This window comes from Ammospiza caudacuta, chromosome 1 (assembly GCF_027887145.1).
Source record: "Ammospiza caudacuta isolate bAmmCau1 chromosome 1, bAmmCau1.pri, whole genome shotgun sequence".
In the NCBI taxonomy this organism is placed as follows: Eukaryota; Metazoa; Chordata; class Aves; order Passeriformes; family Passerellidae; genus Ammospiza; species Ammospiza caudacuta.
In genome coordinates this window covers 105791436-105815311 of record NC_080593.1, presented here as the reverse complement: position 1 = coordinate 105815311, position 23876 = coordinate 105791436, and the positions used below count along the sequence as shown (strand labels likewise).

At 39.1% G+C, this 23876-nt stretch overlaps 1 protein-coding gene across 2 annotated transcripts in view; it reads right to left on the bottom strand.

The window, feature by feature from the left end:
* The window catches only part of MYOM1 (myomesin 1), a 75466-nt gene that overhangs the window by 43312 nt on the left and 8278 nt on the right, over positions 1-23876 (bottom strand). For both annotated transcript variants that reach the window (XM_058824762.1, XM_058824848.1), the window contains exons 3-13: positions 19839-19976; positions 15458-15668; positions 14407-14564; positions 10696-10788; positions 9709-9797; positions 9524-9583; positions 7980-8144; positions 7231-7392; positions 3948-4089; positions 1688-1887; positions 26-82 (exon numbers count right to left, since the gene is read on the bottom strand). In XM_058824762.1, the coding sequence (XP_058680745.1) occupies positions 26-82; positions 1688-1887; positions 3948-4089; positions 7231-7392; positions 7980-8144; positions 9524-9583; positions 9709-9797; positions 10696-10788; positions 14407-14564; positions 15458-15668; positions 19839-19976 (1475 nt within the window). The remainder of the gene's footprint in view (positions 1-25; positions 83-1687; positions 1888-3947; positions 4090-7230; positions 7393-7979; positions 8145-9523; positions 9584-9708; positions 9798-10695; positions 10789-14406; positions 14565-15457; positions 15669-19838; positions 19977-23876) is intronic.

Sequence of the window (23876 nt, the reverse complement as noted above, 5' to 3'; positions counted from 1 at the left end):
TTGTAGGCAAAAGGGCTGTGTTTACCTGCAGGTTCTTCCTCAGTCACAATAATCTGTCCCGTCCAAGGAGCAGAAGGGTGACCTAAAACAAATGTCAGAGATAACACAATGAGAACAATGAGAAAACTGACTCTTTCTTGGTTCAGAACTAACAATTGCAAGATCCCCACGAGCTCCATTTTTGGTTAATGCCGTGGCTGTTGCTCATGTACCAAGCTAGTTACCCAAGCTAGCTGTAGGCTTACCAGCTTGAATATTGAGAGCAGCTCAGCATTTAGCATAGCTAGAAAATCCACTGAAACATCTATTCCTTCCTGAAATGTCACTGAAGTCTCCTAGGTGACAAGCAGAGGTATTTGGTTCACTCAGCTCATAATTTTCAGAGAATTAGTTTCAGCTTTATTTTCCATCCTCTATTCCTTTGGTTTAACAGTTCACTTATTAAAGGAACAGCCAAATTCCTGCAAGCTGCATCTTGTCTCTTTTTTAACCACTTTCTCTCACATTACCAGCTTGTAAATCATGGGTCACAGTCACAAACAGTAACAGCTCAGCCTGACTCAGCATGTCCACTTGATAAATTTGGGTGTCTCTCTGAGCAGCCAATATGTTATCACACTATTGCAGTTATGCAGCTCTCAACCAGGTCAGTGCACTTTCAGAGATAATTTTTGAAAACACTGTTCTCCGCCTCCACATTGTTCACCTCACATTGGCTGATCTGATTTGGAGATGAAACAAGGGAAGAAGCAGGTGGATAGGAAAACTATGAGGGATGAGAGGAGATACAGAAGAAATAGGCCACCAAACCCAGACTTCATCTGCTGTGACAGCTTCCATGCTGACCATTGAGAAGAAGAGCCCTCTGCCCTCCCCAGGCAGGGTTTCACATGTCTGCCTGAGTGCAATGTTTCCTGGCAGTGCCAAGTCTCTTTCCTCTGGCCTTTTGTTTTATCTTGAATGGAAACCTAGATCATCTGGCTGCAGCACTACACAGAGTAGCTCATACAAGCTATGGGAGCACTCTAGCTTTGTGTACAATGCTACCTTCACATTGGACCATTTTAAATTGTAAAACTTCAGAAACATGTAGAAATAGATTTTGAATAGAAGTAGAAATTTATTTTAGGCATATGATTGTGTCATATGCATAGAGGGCTGTGTTTGGAAGGAAAATGTCTGGGACATTGTGAGGCCACAGGAGAAATATCCTTGACTTGTAAATGCTAACCTTCAAGCAGAGAGCCTAGGATCTGTTGGGCTGTCCTGGTGCCATTCTGATGTTATTGCAAGACTTGGATTGTCACACAAGAACAGCACTGGCCACCCTTGTCTGGGGCTCAGAGAGACGCTATTCACAGGATCTGTTCAGCTGTTTTGTTGGCTGAACAACAGCAAGTCTCTCTGAGCAATTAAACTCTCCTGTGCATTTTCCCCCCCTTCCTGCAAGTTTGGAGCGTAGCACTGCCGTCAGCCAAAGTCATTTCAGCAGATAGAACGCTTAGTGCAAAAAGCACTGAGATGATTTCTTCTTGGCAAAGCTGGCTCCAAAGGATATTTTGGCTTTGCATTGCTCCATCTGGTGGGGCTTTGAAGGCTTATGAGTTGATACTCGTAATTTATTTTTTTTTTTAATGAGTTGAGACTTCTTAAACCTCTCATGCAACCTGTAAAAAGCACATCTTACTTCTAAGCCTGGCTCTGTCAGCAGGATCCAGAGCAGCCACAGGCTCTGACACCCGGGATGGCAGGCTGACTCCAGCCTTGTTCACAGCTCGGACTCGGAAAATATAGGAACGGCCTTCAATCAGACCAGTGACAGGAAAACGAGCAAACTTCACGGGATTCTCATTGCACTGGGTCCAGTGGGAGGTGCCAACCTCACACCTGAAAAACACAGACAACAAGAGCAGTGCTGGGAAGGGAAGGACATGAACTCAGGGCTCCCCCACGCCTTTGCAGCTTCACCATCTGTTTGTGCTCATTGCCTGGTCTGTACCGGCTCCTCAGAGAATTATTTACTGGTGACATCAAAGCAGCTGCACCAGGGCATCAGGCTGAAGCACCAGCTGGGCATGTACTAAATCCCTCACAGCTGCACCCCTTCTTTCCTGAACTGAAAAAGGGATAAGAGCAGACTCACTTCTCTGTTTAAACCCTCCAAAGTATGCTTAGGGAGTGTCAGCTTTGGCTCACTTGCAGGGACAGGAGATATGCATCCCTTGCAGCTGCCAGGACACTGCTTCATCCTCCCTGCACAATGCTGCACTGTACATCCCACAAGATGCTGGGCTTCATGGGGTGCAGAGACCCCCACTGTGAGTTCTGGGACCAGCCCAGCACTGAGATAGCTGTGAATGGGGTTAAAGTGGGGCACTCAGTCAGGCCCTGCTGCAGAGACCAGACCACTGGGGCTGCCAAGGGAGTGTGCTGGCTGCAGTCCCTACAGTGACAGGACCCAGTGTGGTGCTGCTGGTCCCACACCTGTGAAGCCTCACACATATCAGGAAGATGGTTTATGGCAGAAGGAAGATATAAGAGTAGCCACTTCACTGAGAGAGGCAGGAGAAGCCTGTGGTGATGGCTTCCCTGTATCCAGCAACATGGTCAACAGAAACATGACCTTTCAGCTTGGAAGAGACTATCTGGTAAGATATCTGCCAAAGAGAAGGATACAGCTCCTACCCAGATTTCTTGGTACGTACAAGAATCTCTCCTGAGAATTGTTACCATCCCACTCAGGGTAGTTTTGTGGTTCTTATGTCTGCTTGGGGTGAGGGATGCCCAAGCTTTGCTTCTACCATTAGCAGACCATTAGCTTCTACCATCCTACAGACCAGTCCTGCTGGCTCATCCACAAGGCAGTTAGGGGCTGCCCTGGCTGAATATTTGGGTCCTTAAATACCTTTAGTGGGATCCAACACTGGAGAGCAGTAACACAGCTTTGAATTTGGGAGCAAATGCGGAATAAACAAGGTGAGCACAACAGAAAAAGCAAAATGCTGTTTCTCTTGCACTTACTCTCAGTGCTAACATCCCTCAATAGCCTAGTTTTAAAATGAGATATTATTGTTCAGAATCTAGTCCTGGCTTTTGTTTAGGATTTTTCAAAGAATGTTTAAGAGCCATAGCTTAGATCTAGCACAACATTTTTATAGCAGTGACAGGCACTCAAAAGTTATCAAAACAGTAAAGTTATATGTGAATGTTAAATGTATTTCACAGAGCAATTCCCTCTTTTTACTGAGATATACTTTATATATATATAAATGTTTGAGTGTTTTTTACATGCATCTGAATAAGCCCAGAAGAAGCTCTTACGAGGGACTTGGTTACTGAAATTCAAACAAATATTACCAGCACTGAAAATCACTGCAAGTCTCAAAATACTGACCTAATTTCTAAAATCACAGGCTTCTTAGGATCCTGCCACCTCCGTGTGTAACACATGGGGGCTTCATATTTTTAAAAATCATTTCCATGAAGCTTGTGAATCTAAGTGCTGGAATAACAACAGCATTTGGGAAAGAAATCCAAGTCCCTTTGAGATAATATTTTGCTTTCTGGTGCATAGTAACTATTAGGAAAGAAGGCAAGAGAGCCCTGATACTGCAGGATCTGCAGCTGCCTGATGCAGAAGAACTACCCAACACTACAAAATCCTGAAGCCTCTCATGCCTCAGAGGAAGAAGTGAAGGCTGAGCTGTGCAGATCTGGCAAAATCCTTTCTATGCAATTAAATGAAGCAAGATGTGATTATTTCCAAGAAAGTTAGATCAGGGCCAGCCAATGAAAACAAAAAAAAAAAAATCAGTTTTTTTCTGACCAGCAAGAAGAATGAAAATAATAAACTACTTGTTTTAACTCATGTTTTTCAATGTGCATTTAGTTTTTTTGAGTTGGAATGAGCAGCAATATGAATTCTCCAGTCCAGCACAGCCACTGACCTGTCAATGAAATATCCAAGGATGGGGTTTCCTCCATCGACAGCAGGTTGCTTCCAGGAGACAATGACATAATCTTTGTTGGCATCTAAGCACTGCACATCTAGTGGTGCACCAGGGGCTCCAGGGATTTCAGCATCAGCATCTATGATGATGGAGAAATATGATTGCAAATGTGAACCACAGTTCTTTCACAATTATTAATCTTTAAGGATTAAATTGTGTTCCCAATGACTTTAAAAAAGTATTTTATTTTATATTGCAAGTGTTTTTCTAGGTTTTGGCTTCCCTTTGTAACATTTACAAATGTTACAGCATACTACTAATGTAATTCACCTAGATATTTTAAATCAAACTAGTACCATGTATTCTGATTAGGGAGCTGCAAGAGACACTGTTGAACTAAAAACTTGGCAGCCACATAATAGCTGAATTAAAAGTATTCATGCATTGGATATAACAATACTGAATTAAATATCTCCACTAATAGTATTCATTGTTTGATTTTGGTTGGCTGTGAAGAGCAAAGGTACCAGAACTTTTTGAAGTTTAATTACATTGCACATACATTATCACTGTGGAATAGAATCTTCATAAGGATAAGTGTATTGTTCCTTTCAAGTGTTTACCGCAAATCTGGGACTGCTGGTGTCACAGGGCCTTGACTCCTGCATCAGCTTCAGAACGTCTTATCTGAAGCTTTGAAAAATAGAGCATAATGCTGGGCACTGGGGAATTTTTACTGTTTACAAAGAGTCTGATTTGTGAGACGGTGCAATCTTCATGTAGAGAAAAATAACCTTTGCAGCAAGATTCTGAGACTTTCAAATAAGAGATGTTGTTTCTCTGCAGAATAACATCAATTTGTACATTTGAGAGCTACTTCAAAAGAAGACCTAAGAGTTATATACCTGAATAAAAAATTTTGCTAATAAATACTATTCATACAATCCATATAAATCTGAGTTCTCAGAAAGGTTTAATGTTTCAAGGCATTACAGGTATTTGGTTTACAGTATACAGTAATCCAGATTTTTTATGATTTTGACTTTTATGAAAAAATGCCTTATTAGAGAATTTAATATGATTCATTAAGTAAAACACCAGTCTTCCTAAAAAAAAGAAAATCTCAGAAACATTTTGCAAAGTCTTCTCTTATAGGCAGAGTAAAATCACATGGAGCTTTTGAAGCTGTGCCAAAGTTGCTGTGTCCAGGTTCTAATTACAGATAACTTGATGCATTTTTTAAAACGGTGACATACAGACTAAACCATCCAGTTAACATCACAGAATAGTAAGAACATTAATAGCAATAACAAAATGTCTTCAGTGACCTCTTTATGACATGTTTTAATTGCCTGTATTTACCGCTGGACAGAATGTGAGACAACAGTTTCTTTCCAAGACAGACTGGGAAGCAGCTGGAAGAACCAGCACTGCTGATCAGCCTCTAGGAAGCTAGGATTTCATCCCTGATGGGTTGCTGACAAATGATGACCTGTAGCCATGGCAGAGGAGCCACACATGCTCTGGAAGCCCATCTGAACGTGTAACATTATGAGCCTCCCTTCCATTGATATGCTGATTTCTGTGTGTGACACAAAAAGACAAGTGGCCCAGCTTAAATACCGCAGCTGCCATTTAAATAAAAGTTGGCAATGAGGAATACAGTACCCAACCAAGATTGCGGGGACCATCTAAACAGGAATGCAGAATATAATTAATGTAGATAGAATTTGGTAAACACACCCACTGGCTAGGAAGATACTCTGCTGAAAGGGATGGTGGTTCAGTCAGGTCACACCTGTGTTACCAGAAGATATAATAGGATTGAGGGTGATCATTTATTTATATGGCAGCACAATGTAAAACAAATAAAGAAGGACAAGTCCTATTTCTTGTCACAGAAGCTCATTTCAATAGGCTCTTCCTTCAGGTGATCAAATTGTCTGCTTCAGTTGTATTTTCTATGCAGGTTGTCATCTCACACAGTTCTGCTGGACTTGGCAACAAGGAGCCATTCTGGGCATGATCTCAGAGCCAAGAATTTCCAGAGCCTTTTGAATTAGCATTACACACTTCAGCTGCTTTTAGCAGCTGGGACAGATATAGAATCAGCACACAACATGATAGCCATGGCTCCTTTTAAAGAAATAATTCTCAATGGATACTCAATGAAGTTTTTGATTGGTACAAGCAAACAACATTCACAAAAATTACATTTTAATTCTGCTCTTCACTGCATTACTTCAGAGAATCACACAGTGGTTGAGATTGGCAGACAGGTCCAGGTACTGTCTAGTTGAGCCCCTGGCTCAAAGCAGAGTCAGCCACAGCTGGTTCCCTAGGGTCATGTCAAATCAGGTTTTGGGTGTCTTCAAGGATGAGGACTGCACAGCCTGTCTGGGTAACCTGTTCCAGTGTCTTCTTTACTCCCCTCCATCAGGTACACACGGATAAACTACTCCCATGATCCCTCTTTTCCAGGCTGAACAGTCACAGCTTTCTCAGCCTTTCCTCACATGAAAGATGTTCCAAGCCATAAATCACCTTCACATCCCTTCAGTGGCCTCACTTCAGGGACCCCATGTCTCTTTTGTATGGGGGATCTCAGAACTGGATCTAGCATTGGATGAGCCCCACCTGTGCTGAGTAGACAGCAAGGATCCCCTCCTCAGCCTGCTGGCAATGCTTTTCCTAATGCAGCCCAGGATGCCACTGTCTTTGTGACAAGGGCCCATGTTCACCTTGGTCCACCAGGATCCTTCCTGAAAAGCACCTCTCCAGACAGACCCCAGCCTATTCTGCTGCATGAGATTGTGCTCCTCCAGCTGCAGATCTTTGCATATCCATTCCACTGTTTTATTTCCTGCAGTGTGCATTAGAGAGAACCCCTCCAACTGAGCAGAAAATCTTGATAAAAATAGTGCAGTTTAGTTTGCAGTGGGATGGTTACAAAAAATCATTTGTAAATTATTATGTGCATTTTTCCTCCTTATGACTGATGTTCAGCACTCTGAACATAGCACCCTAAATTTCCTCCTCAGAATGTCAATGGAGTTTAGAAGTCTTCAGGCAGATGACACCAAAGCCTGACACATGCATGGATTTTTTTCCAGAGATAACGACTGGAATGTACATTGCTCGAATCTATCAATAGGAAATAATTATTCTATTGTGATGAGGGGTGAGAAGAGGCAGGGGGGAAAGCATCTCAAATATGTGATTTTGTCAAGATCTTTTCCTCAGCTCTGTAGTGAGTTTTGTGCACATGAGAGTATCCTACCTCGAACAAAGACATAACCACTGTACTCTTCATAGTACTCTCCCATCGCCACTCGGAGCGTGTACAGACCCTCATCTTCCTTGTTTGCATGAGTCAGTGTCAGAGAAGCTCGCTCCCCACTCCACTGCATCTGGACCCATTTGGATGGTGTAATAAGAACACCTAGGAATCAGAGAACTTCATGATGAGCACCAGCAGGATCTACTGAGGAACAGATTCTGAATACAGAGAACATATTGGGATAGATTGGAAATACAAAGGAGACCACTCTTATTACACAACATTCTGTCCTTGAAAACAGTCATAAATAACATCTAATTCTGCCCTAATGATAACTTTGATTTCAAAGCATTACTTCAGGAAGCAATAGTTTTTTATATTTTATCTGCTGTTACAGAACACTGTGCAGCTACTTAAAAAATATCTTGGCTTATAAACAAATAAATAGTAAAAGCTCAATGAGCTCTAAAAATGGGCCACATAGATGTTGGCTCTGATAAAAATGCTTCCAATTTAGATTTTTTTAAGAAATAAAAAGTCCCTAGAAGACATTTTCACTGTGATTTGTTAGTTTTCTGTGGTTTCACATCAAAATGCTAAATTATGAAACAATTCTAGTTGAAAAAGAGAAAATATGATCATTGGAAAACCTGAGAAAGTGATGACCAAATCATAACGTTGACACAAGCTGAAATAAGTAAAGATTTACATGAAAGAAGTTTCTATTTCTTCTTGTCAGACATTCTCACCATTTCTGTACCACTCAATGTCTGGTTTGAAGCGCTTGATATCAGGATTGATGACAACTGTGCAGCCCAGACTCATTGTTTCGCCTTCTCTCCCAAAGGCCACGTCAAACTTGTCGACAAAGCTGATTTCAAACCTGGAAGCATAGCCATGAGGGGTAACGGCAACTGTACAAGAGAAAAAAAAATCTGGTTTTCTTTCCTTCTGTGACAAGAGTAGGAAGAAAAATTACTCAGTGATTATGAATACAGTCACAGGTAAAGTTCAAGGTATAAATAGGAACAATATGCATATTAAGTCATCATCTTCAGAGGCAATTGCAGCATTGGATAATCCAAGTCCTTTCTATTGCAGAGAATTGATTATTTCTTCATTTGTACAGCTCTAGTTCACACAGTTACTTCATTTTAGCAGGGAGAGGTTTCTGCAGAATTGAATTTCAGAATTTTCAAAATTTCTAATCCAGTGTTTTATCATAAGGTTTGTTTTATAACTTAAAAATATTTCTATTTGTGATCAATTATTTGTTCAGGTCAAAATGATCTTTAGCTTTATGGTTCTTCTCTTTCCCCATTTTAACTCCTTGCATTCATGTGTTCACTCAGCCTTTGTTTTTGTAAGCTAATAAGCTTTTGTGGGGGCTACTGCAAACATAAAAGGGCAGCCCTTCTTTCTTGTTTCTATTCTTGTTCCTGAATTTATCTTTTCAGATGCTGTGTGTCCCAAGTGGCGCAGTTTTTCAGACAGAACATCTTAAGTGCCTTTCACTTGTACTGTACGTACACGACAGAGGTGCTTCCATGCTTGTTTTGAAAACAGCTCAGCTGATAAAAAATAAGGTCACACTTTACTTTTACTCAACTAGCCTACACTGATAACTTTCCCTCTTTCTGTGATCACTGAATATATGCAAACTGTGATCTTTCTTTCCCATAAAGAAGTGAGAGATCCCAAATTTTATTGGAAATATATGGAAGTCTCATCTGTCAAACATTTCATGGGGTTCCTAGGGCACCTTCACCCACATGGCATATGTGGGTGGATTGTCTTATGATCATGGAATCATGGATGCCATATTGTTAAAATGTGAGGTTCTCAGGTAAAACAAACTACAGTTTTTACCATGATACATGCCAAAATAGTCTAATTGGGTTCTGGATATTTAATCTTTTCTATGCATTTTCTGTTAATTTTCATAGCTTATGAAACCACATAAGCAGCAGACAACAATTAAGCCTACCTACTCTGTGTAGGCACATGCTTCCTCATGCCATGTTTTACATATTGCAAAAGAGGAAGTGGTTCTCTCTTTGACAGATTCTATTTCATAGTGAAGTGCAATATTAACAGGATATTTCTTATATAATCCAACAGACCTAGAAGGCAATGCCATTTCCCCCCACTAATGAGGCTAACACCATCCCAAATTGTAGAGCTCCTTGTAAATCAGACCTGCTTCTTTTTAAAATAACATTACTAAGTATTCTGCTTAGTCATGATGTCACAACTATAAATGGAAGTGTCAAAGAAACATATTGTGACTTACATGGAGAGAGGGAAAGATTTCTACCATGCAAAAGACTTGCATCAATTTCTCCTTTGTACCCTACACAGAAAAAGACAAAATGGTCACTACCACCAAGAGGCAAAGGCTCTGTGAGCCAAAAAACCAAAACTGGCAATGTGCATCTTAATAAAAAAAAACCTTGAAGGAAATATTTTGCAACCTACTCTTTACCACGAGGGAAGCATAAACTGAAACTTCTCCTTTAACATTCATAGCAGAGGCATGATACTGCGCAGTGTCGTCAAATTCACATCTGAAATGATAAAAATGATTAGGCAGAGCACCCAATCGCTCCTTGGCATAGCCTCTCTAGTGTTTTAGATTAAAAAACCCTCAGAAATCTGGGTAAAATCTATGAAGTAAAAGCTTGAGAGACAGGCACACTGGACACTGGACTGATGGAAGCCATTAGGTTTTTCTCAGCGTTAAACCCCAGTGTTTGAAATAAATGTCTCTTTCCAAATATCACTTACAGATTTGAAATTGAGAATACAGCATATGTAGGAAAAATTATCTGATAATATTCATTGCTAATTTACTGTCTTCTATGAAGACATGCCTAATATGGAACTTGTAGGAATTGTAGCTTTCATAAAATATTTTCAAAAGGCACCTTCCATTAAAAAAAATAATCAAATCCAGGTTGCTGTTGATTAGGACTTATGTTTTCAATATTTTTAATGCAAAGTGAGTGCAAAAATTTCCCACTTGGAAGATGAGTACTGTTTAAGATCTTTCTTGTATAAAAGTGAGGACATCTCAGTTCTGTTCCTCATTTCAGTAAGAATTGTGAACTTTGCTATATTTGAAAAACAGTTAATTCACATATTTTTACACATTTAATTGTACTTATCTAGCAAGCAGATGGTAAAAGTAATCATAGATGTGCCACTTTTCTGAGTCTGCCATAAATAGAATATCCAGATAAATGACCCAGATAAATAACTCAGGTAAATTGCATGTCCTCTACTGAGGTAAAACCAGAACTGCTTCAACATTTAGAAGACAGCATTCACCACAGTTGATATCTCTGATATTACCTGACTTGATATCTCTTACATCCCCAAGAGGTATATTCACATTTTGCAGCTTTCATTCTATAGCAACATTTCAGGTAAAGTTGTTTGTTAAATTATTTAATATTTCCTTACTCTGTAATCTCCAGGGAGTGCAGCCCATACCGACTGTGAATGATATACTTGCCAGGGTGAGCTTGTACATCAATGGGCACATTATTCTTGTACCTATGGAAAAGCAAAGAAGTAGTATGTCACAGAGACAAGTCATTTTATACTTTAAAAGGTCAACTGCTTGATATTTAAAGTAGAACATCAGTAGAGCATCATCATTTCTGCTTGATAAACTGTAGTCTAACTCCCTGGGAAGACATGACATATCTTTGGAAGTGTAACCTTTGTCTCTTTTTCTTTGACCTGCCCAAGGTAGATTTTATTCTCAAGTTAAAAGAAGAAAATAGTCTTGAGTGGGATGAAAATCAGCTCATATTACCATGAACTTCATGTTGCCACTTGTAAAAGAAATGAGGAGTCACATAAGCAACATCTCACAGTTTTGTAAATGACAAATAAAAATTTTGTAGCCTGCTTACTTACTAGCTATCATAAATATTTTGTTTGGTTTGCATGTTTGACCTACTTTTAAAACCTCTATATACACAAAAAATGTCAGGTAGAAAGTTAACTTTTTTGTTTACTTCCAGCTCAACAGGGTTAGACTGGAATACCCTATGAGTTTTTTCTGGCACAGGTGTATCTTCAGGTCGGAAAGGTTTACTGTTCAAAATTCCCAGTTGTCCCAGTTTGAAGGAATGAATGAACCAGTGCTGATCATTGCTGAGCTGGTACTGCTAATTTCAGAATTTATACAAACACCTTGAGACTCATAGTGGAAGAAGAGTGGTGCATGATAAATTCTTCCTCTTTTGCTGCATAAAATGTCACTCATTCTGGATAATACACAGTGTAACCAAGTAAATGTTTGGCTGAATCCTCTCTTAAGCAGGCACTGGAAATATGGAAAAAACTGGCAATAGAAGTCTAATAAATAAATTGCACTCCAAATTGTATTCAGTACATTTGGCACTGATCTGAGGTCCATAAAGAAAAAATGCTTCCCAAGAGAGTGTCATACTTTACATAGCTTTCTCTCTTCTTCATAAGGTGTATTATATAAACAAAATGAAATTATAAAGGATGATAGATAAAAGCATCTTTTACTCTGATGTAGCTTAAATAAATCTTTATTCTCACAACAGATAACCAGACAAAGAAGTTTGCTTCTTCATTTCAGATTTTATATTTTAAACTTTTCATGATTTTCAGTCATGATTCCTTTCATGATTTTCAGGAAAGGGAACTGGTCTGGTGTCAGTGACTTGCTCCACTTCACCAAACGAATCAGTAATTAATGATTTTATTTTCACCAAGAATATTATCAGTTGAATATGTCTCAAGATGAAGCTATATCCACAATAAATCTGAAAACTCTCTTTCAGCACCATAAGTGTTGTACAATAAAGATTATTTCCCTGACTACAAATATTTGGGCATAGTAATTCATTGAGAGTTTTTCAAGTGCTTAAGTGAGTAAGGACCATAAACTCTAATGCTTTTTATCCTCATCTTCCTCTCAACAAAATGTCTATGGAAAGGGACACAGTGCAGGGCAGTACTCTCTATTCTGCACATCAATCATTCGCAGAGATGTCTGACCTCATTACTCTATTATCCTGGCTTAGACAATGAATAATACATGCAAGAGTAATACATTCCCCACCACACCTCACCTCATCTGTGAGCTGGTGCCCCCCAGACTGAACTGCCTGAGAACATCAGGGCATCTTTATATTACTTCTAGTGTGTAAAATATTTTAGAAAATAGAATAATGCTATCTGTTCTTAATATTTTCCATGGCATATGAAATTGTGTAAAGAGGACTTAGCTCCACAGTATCTTTATATTTTCACCAAAGGGCTGGGCAATTTTGGATCCTATGGCAGCAAAGCTGTTTGGCAGCATGGGGTGCTGTGCAGAAACAACCTTTAACTGGGTCATGCCAAGAAGACTTTTACTTCTTTTGTCTTCATTATCAGGTCAGTAAAAATTAATTGATTCAATTTTTGTTTATTTATATTCATCTACAGAAAGAATAAGACTCATGTTAGAAGGACCACTTGTTATTTCTGGAAATGCAAATTCCAGAGCAGCCAAGTCATTAGCTAATGTGGGACTGCAACCTCTCACTGTCATTAGGCACTGATAATTTATGCTTTCTGCTACTGGTTTCAAATGTCCTGGGTTTTCCATATGCTTTTTTTTCCAGGGGAGTCAGAACAGCTGCATCAGGCAGGTTTTCTTTAGAGTAAGTCCATAAAGCTTTAAAGTTTTCCAGGCACAGCATGAAAAGGTCTTCATTGCTTATAGAAAGAATGACTGTTTGCAATATTCTACTGACATTTTGTTAGAAAGGCTGAATGAAAGCTGACAGATCCAGGTCAGCACTGTTCTATATCTTAGAGCAAAGACACCTGCTGAAAAGGATGTGATCTCTTTTTCTTTTTGTTATTTTCCATTAGTAGCCTGTGGCAAAATGAAATCCCTTTGGAATTCAGATATACAGTAAAATGATGTATCAATTTCCACCATCCACATTTAGCACTTAGATGAAAGGCTGGTTCACAGCGAGAGCAAAGACAGACAGCTGAAGGCTCAGTTTAACCATGTCAGGTTTTGGGGATAAGGTGAATCTCAACCAGAGTGAAAATGACCCAGGTCTTGAATTCTTGGGTAGGATTCAGGTTACAGAGCTGGGTTACAGCCATGAGCATAGCTGACCATTGCTTATCCAGCTGAGACCAGAGCTGAAGGGTTTGTTGGAATGTGAACACAGGGCACTTGTAACCCTCACAGGATGGGAAAAGTGTGCCCATGCAGAGCCTGGCTGTCAGAGTCCCAGGAGAGAGATCAGTGACTTTGTGGACTCAGCTCTGGCCTATTAATATACCTCTTAATAGCAATTTTTGACAAGCCCCGAGCATAAGGTTTTTAAGACCTAAATAAATGTAGAGTCCCTTACACTATTCAAGTAGCAAGTTGCAATATGTGATTATTACATAACATTATTATATAGTAGATGTTTCCCTTCCAACTCAGCATATTCTGTGATTCTGTACAATCTTCCAATACTTCCAAAGTTTTCATCTTATTTGGATGGTTCCAGATCTACCTGAAATCACTAACTCCAAACAGTGACAATGTGTCTGCTATGAACACATCATCATTACTGAGATTTCACAGCATCATCAGGGGATTTCTATTTCATGGAGATTCAGCACTATAACTGCTCAGCTGCCAAAAAGTTTGCCCTTCACCAAAGCCTGCTTTAATGCTTCAGGGATGTTAGTGTCATTTGTAGAACTAAACTCAAGTATTTGGAAAACATTATCAAAGATATTATGATAAACTAAACTGCTACTTTTCCCTAATCCTCGACAGAAGGAATATATTTGATGTCTTTACCAAATAAAAAAAAAAAGTCTATTTATTCCTAGTCCTGTTATACAAATATTTTAAATATTAACCTATTAGTTAATTTACTATAATAATTATGTAATTATTTGTGTTGTTATTATTATTACTTCATTTTAATATTTTGCTCTTTTTCTGTACAATGTGACATGAAAGCTGTTTGACAGCCCTGCCATCAGTACCTGATTTATTTTTTTTTAATTTAACTTATATCTTTTCAGAAAAATGACTACATTTTTCTGAGATAACATTGACTGAGATAGCTTCAGATTCTGGTTAAGTGGTGACTTTCAGTGCCAGGGATACAAACTTACCATGTGACACGGGGCTCTGGCCAGCCAGCCACAGAACAATTAAATCTGACATTTTCCTTTTCCCAGATAGTGTGGGAACGAGGCTCAATTATAAACTCAGGAGCATGTAAGAGTTTATCTTGATTCAACTTTCTATGGAATGCCTGAGTCTCTTCTAGCTGGAAAAGAAACATTTTATTATACACTTGATTATAGCAGCAGTTAGAAGTGGAAATTATTAATACCAAACCACAAAAAAACCCAAAAACCCAAAAAAAAAAAAAAAAAAAAAAAAAGAAAAAGGCAAAACCCCCTGCAATTTTTATTTAAACATTCAGACACACTTAATGTGTTTATCTCACCTGGACGCAGAATAACGTTTTCATTTTCCAGAAGTTCTCCTTCCAAAATAACTAGATTTGATTTTAAAGGGCTTTTCTTCTCAAAACTATTCTAACTAAAATAATATTCCACATTTAATTACTTATTATTCTAAATACAGAGTGGAAGGTGAAATAGGCCTGAAACTCAGATGTCTTCTGTACTTGTGCTGTAATGCACAAGATCTAGGCTCTAAAGGCTAGATCAAGGACCCTAGGCTCCAGGCTCTAGATGTAAAGATCTAGGCTCTCTATGCCTAGATCATCTCTGACAGAACTACTTTCAAACCTTTCCTCCTGACAGGATCTTTCATCCTCACAAGGTAACTGGTTCAACCATTTGATTATCCACAGAGTTGGAAAAAACTCTGAATATGGTATAAATCTTGCTTTCTGCAAAAATAATTATTTCTTTTCTGCCTTAACTTTCAAATATATGGAGAATTCCAGGTCCCTGTATTCAGATTATTAAAAGGGGACTTTTATAAACAGGGCAATACCAGTTTTCCTAGCAATGGTTTCTCAGTACTGGACAGGTTCAAGAGATTTCCATTGAAAATACTTGGGTTAACTACTACCATTATTGTGATTGCCCATGGATTAAATCAGGGCACTGGTGTGCTAGGCACTTCACAAACAAAAAATGGACTAGTTTTCTTTTCCAGCTTAGAAATTAATTTCTAATCTTTTACCGTTTTCTTCATGGCCACACGTTCAGCAGACTCCCGGATCGCCACTTTCCTTGACTTTTTTTCGTGATGTTCCTCTTCAGAAGTTTTCTTGGCCACCTTGCTGACACTAACTCCTTCCCCTGTGGCAAAAAGGTTCCTCTTGGCAACATATGCAGCACTTTCTTTAATTCTCTCTTCTTCAGTGTCTGTGATACCACTGATGTTCACTTGTCTGAAAGAATTTTTAGAAAGCAGAATCCCATTGGAAAATGCTGAGAACATGTTCCCTTTCTACATACCAGCAAATCAGCCACTACAGTGGCCAACACCCTTCTGGTACAACACTCTCATATGTATTCAAAACAGAAACATGGATGGGATTCTGCAGAAAGACTGAGTATTTTACTGTCCAAAGTCATGGCCATGTTCAGGGCCTCTCCCTCTAAATATGCCATACACATTTTCAGTTTAAACATTATCCTGCTGTGGCTTTTTATCTCCATCACTATAAAGATGAGTGTAAGGCATAACCACAGATATTCAAGGTATTAACTTACAGCTGCATTGTTTGTAACAGCACTGCCTAAGGGGCAAGAGATAATTGTAGCTGTATAAAAATCAATATCCTCATTCATGAATTATTAAAAACCCCACATCCCACCCTATATAACTGTGAACAAAAAAGTTCTCTTTGTTCACAGAAAATTCCATCCTATATTGCTATATATGCTGTATAGTTTATATAGGCTGTCTAAATTCCATTCTACATTATCTTTCAGGTAGATAACCATGGATTTTCTTGCAGCCTCTTCTTCAGGCTCTGTACAGAGGTGAGACACAAAGAGCTCCCAGTGGGTGCAATCCTGTTTCCACACTCACATGTGGATGTACTTTTGAAACCATATTGGTTTGGCACTGCCAGGACATTACAGCTGCTGTAGTGGTGCATGCACAATGAGAGTTCCTTGACTTAAGAAGAAGCATCAATATCCTCCTGCTAAATTTAGTTACTTTAAGGGAACATTAGATAGCACACTGAAAACAAACTCTGTTTAAGTCCTCATTAAGTGCTATCTTGCAAGCACTGTAGAAACATCACCTCTGTTTCTAGAGTGCACTCAAGCATAGCCTCTCTTTTATCATGAAACACTACTACAAAGCAAAAAATAGAACGAGGAAATTTTTTTCTGGTTTTTATTTGTTTTTTTCTTTTTTTTAAGATAGCCAATATTATGCATCTGACAGCACATCTCAATACTAAAAAAAAATGGAATTTAAGCTCAGAATTAAGTGTCCAGCCCCTTACATATGAAGTCAATTGCATGAGATGCAAGACAGTCAAGCAGTGCAATGCTGTTAACTTAATTACATTAAACAACTGCTGAAAGGATGAAAAATCTTACTTAACAGCATAGAGCTTTGACCACCCTCAAACTCAGCTTGCTGTGTTTTAGTTGCTTTAAGAGGGCGATCCATAAGAAATCAGTGGAATGATAGATGCCCTCCACTTAGGTCATCAGCTGTCCCCACCAATATGACCTGAAGCTGCGGATATATGGAAGAGATTTTTTAAAACAATTTTGAAAAAATCAGTATAATGAATATGAATATAGCTTCCTACATTCATTTTAAATGAATACATGGCACTTTTCTTCAAAGGCAAACTGATACTATTCCCTCCTTAATTACATTAGTTAAGATCTCAGCAACTTCACAGTGTGGACTGGTTCCTCAAGACATTAAGCATCTTTTGGGAGCTGATGAATATCCTCTGACTAAAATAGAACTCATCCTAGTCATCTGCAGTTGTAATCCCCAGATGCTTTTGATCAGCAGTATTAAATATTTAGCTTTTCTAATAATTTCTCCATGTTATAATCTCCCCAGATCAAAGAGAAACATGTTCCCTTAAATGACAAATGCACTAAACCAGCAAACTGTACCATTTAAGAGCAGATTTTACACTCAAGTCTCAAGGGTTTCAGTAGAAAATCATTTTCAAACAGATCCAACCAGATCCAAACCCAAATGGCACAGGCAAAATATAATTTTAAGGGTATCTGCCATCTACATTCCTTTGGCATAGGCTTATAAGTGATTGCAAATAGTTCATGAGCCACATTCAGCAACTTCAGCACTTCTGGCATTACATCAAGCTCTGGGTGTTTTGCTGTCTAAAATACTGTCTCTTGCAAGCCCAGGTATTTAAAAGGTGTTTAAAAGGATCAGTTGCTAAGTGAATAATCTGAGCAAACTATTTTTTTCTACAGCAGAACCTAAGGGTTCTGAAGTAGAACCAAATAATGGAAATGGTGACACATCACTGAAGGTCACCCCAGCTCCAACAAACCCCAGAGATGACCTTTATAAAGAACTATTCCTTTTAACAGCTCTCTGCCCATGGGAAACAACACATCAATTTCACTGGGGAATTTGGGAATGACATATAGCATGCCCATGCTTCAATGGGCTTCAGCTGTTATCTTTCAAACAAAAATAAATATCTGAGAGGAATGTGGCATGCAACTTCCACAGCCTTGGCATGTGGTCATGAGCATGATGCCAACAGTGAAAAGCCTAAACCAGATACCATTTCATGTTATGTTGAGTTGAGCACTCAACAGTCATCGTATGCTCTTTTTAACTAATTTTTAAAATTTTGTTTTCAAAAATCCCAAAACAAAATTTAAAATTTTTGGGTCATTTCAGTGGCAGAAAGCACACACAGCTTTCTGAATTGCCATAAGCAAAAAGTAAGATTGACATCAAGGAAAAAAAATTATGTAAGAATTTGACAGTACCTTTTAATGAAGGAGCCCAAACAGGACCCCAAAATATTTTACAGACACAAATAAATGAAGCTACATACTGTCACATTGAGTTAGATATTACTGTATGCATTAAAAAAAATAAAATAAATGAAACTATTTCTTAATATTTGTTGAGACGTTAACATATTGTGCTAAGATCACAGCGGCCTGTAAAAAAACTAAGTACTAATCAAGAGTTGTGTTTTTCGACTATTGCCCAATACTATAAATTTTACTTGTGTAGACTCAACATACAATAAAAAGGAAGGATATTTGTGCTTGAGGGCATGGGAGACAGATGATGGTGAGCTGCAAATCTGCTATATAAGTATAAACACTGGCTGAGAGGCAAAAGTAGTGAGAAGCCTTGAGAATATGTTATCTCAGGTTTTGCGTGAGACTGTCACATTTTTATATGTTTCTATCACAGAAGATACAGATAAAACTCCAAAGTAATTTTTTAAAAAGGCAGCAGTGTGTTTTTTAATGTTGGTTGGATCAAAGAGCAGCGAAACCAACACAGGAATGTACAAAGGGTGAGAAAAAATTACTCTGAGACAGTGGGAGGGAGTTAATAAAAAACAAAGCTACTGTTGTCATCACAAAGGCATCACAAATGCTCAAAAGGCCAGAGCAATAACATCCTCCACGGACAAGCTGGAACTCAGTTCACATGAAACCACAAGTTTGGATATAAAGCAGGGCTGGCTTTGGGTGGTGGTGAAGCAGTAGACAGAGAAGCACTGGCTCCCAGAAACAACCTGGATGTGTCCCCTGAAAAATGCTGTGCTGCAGAGGAAAAACAGGTTGAAGGGAGGTTTCTCTTCAACTGCAGGTGGGCAAGAACATTTTTTCCTGGCCTCTAACCAGGAAAAATTCTCCACAATACACCCCAATATGTATTAATCTGAACAAGTGACTATGCTGGAACTGCTGGAGACTCCTACTAAAATCATTATGCCATACCCCAAAAAGGGCAGGGGAGCCTCTTTGCTGCTGTTGGTTCTGGCTTCCACATAAAGTTCACATTCAGCTTTACTGAGAACACTGCTGCAGTAAGATGTATTACATCAGTAGTAACCATGCAATAAATACCACCAACACGTGAGATCAGGATGAATCATTACAATGGATTTGAGAAAGCATTTGGTTTTATTCCAGGTTTTCCCTGTGCCAGGACAAGATATTAGCACATTGTTTCATAGTTTCTATGTTTAATGCTTGGTAAGAGAGATTTGATTACAGAACAAATCTTCAAACCAAAAAAATAAGCTAAATAATGTGGACAACATGCTTGCCAGGTTCCCAATAGGCAGAGTTCTAATTATATTTTCATTTCATAGAAAGTGTTCCTGACAATGTGTCCAAAACAAAGTCCAGACACGTAGGTTTATCTGTCCCAGCTCTGGATGAACAATGTCCAATTTTCTGCCAGTCAGTTGATTTCTCTTTTTCCTTTTATCACTCATATGAAGTGCAAACTATCACCAGAAGATACATGAGTGTAAAGACAGATTAATGGATTTGTTATTTTATAATTTGTCAATAAAACATCAGAAATAGGATACCAAACAAAATGAAAATGAACATACCTTCCTGTGAATATAGGCACTGAGTAGTCTAAGGCTTCGTTCTCTTTGTCCTCTGATATCAAACTCTGTTTTGCCCTCTTTGCTTTGGGACTCATCTTATAGGATTGATCTTCTATCATTAAGTTGGAATTTTTCAGTCTGAAATAAAAATTATATTGTTAAAATCAGGAAAAGAGCTGCTAAGAAGCACTCAAAAATACAGTTAAAGCACTACAATTTCTTGCTGTCTTGTTTTGTAATCAAGAATTTATAATTTTTAGTAGCCATCATTTCAGAGTTATTAAACACATAACTAAGAGTACTTTTGACAATCCCATCATTACAAACACACCACTTATGCCCCTTGGTATTAAATCTGAATAGACAGAGTAAGCAATACACCTGGTAGCAATGTACTTTTAATAGTTTTAAGGTTGGGACTTGAGAAGAATGTTTAAGTCTCTCTACAGAAATTGTAGGGCACTGCACTGCTCAGAAAGCAGTGTTGCCATTCCCACTGCTCTCCCATACCACTCCAATGGGAAGAGAAGAGTGGAGAGAAGTAGCACCATTTAACATAGCACAGATAAATGGAGGATGACTGAAAAGGAGGAAGAGCTTCCCCCCCTGCCCCGTCCTCACCAGTCTGGGAGGGATTCTGAAAAGTATGAAGCATATTTGAGGCAATCACTTTGGGTTAATTTTGAAAATAGTTACAAATTATGTAAACAAAGTTTGAAACACCTGGTCCTCCTTTGCCAAAGCACCACATATCTAAATGCCATAACTATTAAATATGCTAATTATTTGCCAGCCTTTAATAAATCCCCAAAGTGTCTATTCACCTGTCTTGCAAAATCACCACAGAAAATCACATGTGGTCTGCTTCTGGTCTGAGGATTTGTCTACACAGTCCAAGCTCCCTGCTTACATGTGCAGATACAGGAGCAGAATGATGGTTTCTCAGCAAGGCTCGTTAGCCCTGCCTTGTGCCTCTGTCAGGGATAACCTGCTTCCCACACCCTGGATACCTTACACTGGTGTCTCCACACAGCATGCTGGACACATATATCAAAACCCATGCTAACACTGGGCCCCTGGGAATGTTTCACATGCATAATGTAATATGATATTATATCCTTGGGCTAATGTTTTCCTTAGGCTGTATCCCTGCAAAAGTACCACCACCAACACAAGAAGAGTGCTTAGTTTCCAAAATACGTGCTAGTAATCTATCCACTGAGACTGTGTGTGAGATGACAAGGATCACTTTCATTCTCCCATCTTTCCTTCCTTCATTTCTTTGTGTCCATCCCTTTGCCCAGACTGAGTTCTCTCCCTACCCAGCTCCTGTCAAATCAGTCTCCCATTCTCTTGCTCTCTGTCTTAATGTTAATTCCTCTGTGCTCCCCAGGTGCCACCATCACCAAGCCTACAGCACTTCTGCCAAGAGACGCTCAGTACAGAGGGTAGAAGCAACCATGCACTTCTCCTTCCTTCCTCCTCTCCCTGTAACCTGCTTTCCACACAAAAGGAGGCACAGCCTGTGAGGGATTGTGGCACACACTGTAGGACTGGGGCCAAGGGTTTTCCATGTCAGGCACCACTGGCTCAGCTCAGGCACAGACCACATCCACAGGAGAGAGATGCTGCGGGCTCTGGGTTTTGACACCAGGCACTGCCCAGGATAGCCAGGGACAGAGAACAAGAGAGGCAGATCCGGCTTTAGGGACAGAAATCCAAGCAGAAAACACTTGGGAACAATCCAGGCAGGGTAAAATAAAAAACGAAGAGAGAGACACATTGAAATGGGGTGTGCAACAGCCTTACTGCTGGGCTGGACAATGATGTGGTGCAATCACTACAGCAAACCACAAATGCACTGGGAGAACTCATCAAATAAGGGATAAGAAACATCAAAGGCAAATTATTTTCATTACTTTTCTTAATTGAACTAGAGTCTGTAAGGAACTGCAGATCTTTACTTAGCAGGTGACTTTTATTCCTGTCCTATTTAAAAATGGGTCAAACCTGGGATTTTGACTCTGACAGCCATTAGATTTCCTCAGAGCTTTAGGGCTGAAGCTGTTAAGAGGCCACTTAATTCCGTGTTGTTTCTAGATCAAGAAGGATCACAGTACCAATTGAACTTCAGTTAAAAGGTCTGGAAGTTTTTATTTTCATAAATGTAGTTGAAATGTGGTGAAAATTTCAGCTCAGGCATTTACAGCACTGTTAAATCCAGACAAACACATTATTCCTAAAGGAGAGTTTGACCTTGCTCTAAGTTTAGTTTTCATTTAAGGTCCAGATTACACATTCATTCAGGGAATTAATGGGAAGCATATATAGCAGTTCCCATCGCTCCCTGCTAGGCATTTTGTTGATATCTTTCCTGCATAGCAGTGGGGGTTTCCTATCTTTCATTTATATATCTCTAAAACTATTTGAAAAGGCAAGAATGAATTGCTACAGGTTCTGTTTATTTGGAGGCTATTTTTCACTCAAATCCTCCAAGTGTTTGAAGTAGAATATCTCACTTTCATGACCATACCAGAGCACCCAGCTGATGTTTTCAGAGGGATACCTAGAGTCACTCCAAAATGTTCGTTAGAATTACACTGCATAAACCAAGAGATGAGAAGAATAAATTTGAAGCAGCAGAAAATGTTTCTCCTTTCTAAATTCTGGCAGAGCTAGATGGAGGCTAGGAGAAACATATTCAAATGGAGCTCTTTGCTTGAGAGAACTATTCTGTTATGAGGCTTATTTCCCTGTTTTCCTGTGTTCTTAGTATTTCTTCCTGCGTAACACAAAACCAAAATCCTGCCTAAAACCATTATTTATGTGGCCCAAAGGAGGACTCTGTTTCTTGAACTAGATTCTAAAATCTTGCCCTTTATTTTAAAACGTTCCAACCTTTTACCTGATATGTGGAACAGAATCTCCCGAGAGGAGCAAGAGCAGGGTATCAGTGCTCTCTAGTTTCATAGGGAGGAACAGAACCATGACCTTTTAACATCTTTCAGCCTCATCTGATATGCCCAGCTAGCATATGTATATTTTTTTCCCAGGTCAGATACTATCTGTACAGGTTTATCAAGGTTGGGGACATAAGCCTACTGTCCTTACTTCAGGGTGGATTCCAGCATGTTAAAATGTCAATAATTTTTCTGGTTTTTCATTAGAGTTGTAAAAGGCACAGGCATTGTTCTGTAGAGATGTAAGAAACAGATGCTATTAACTTTTCCCTCTAGCCTAAAGAGGAGCTAAAGAAAACACTGTGCAGGGCATCTGCGACTCCCAAACAGATTCTTTGTTCTGTCTTGATGCCTTATTCTCACACAGAGAATATGTTGGCACTACCCTTGTTTCTGCGCCTGAAGGGACAGGTTTCCCACACTGCCCAAAGAGAGTCTGCACCCAGTGGATATAGAAATGCATTCTGGACACAGAACACAACACCCTATTCTTTAGTCATGTCACTCCCGCATGAAAAGGCACATATAAGCTCTTTTACACCTCTAAAATACCATGTATCTTGTCCTAAGCAGAGAGTGGTATACACAATGGTTGCACCAGCTGTACCTGCTGGAAAAGCTCCATTAGCTACAAAGCCTTGTCCAGTCTCTCTTTTTAGCAGCTGTTTTTTTTTCTAATATGCAGTATTTTCATTTACTGTAAATAGGAGATAGAGGACTGGCAAACCCAGTTATAGGAAAGGAAAAAGAAATTATTTTCAGCAAAAAACTCTTTAAATTCAGCCTCTAAAAATGAGAAATGCTCTCTGGTGACTTTTAAGTTGCTGACAGGTTTGTCACAAGCCCAGGCAATATTGCTGGCAATATTCCCTGACACAGCTTCCACAACAATTTCACTTGAAGGGGAATTGTTTCCACATAGCAGGTCTCATTAAAACAATTTCCATGCTTGAGTATGACATCTGGAATCCAGCTTCTTAACCCTCACCTATAATAAACCAAAGGATGAGCAGTGCCAGGAACATGGTCTTCTAATGTTTCTGAAAGTGTACTATTTACTCAGACTGTCCAGATCCTG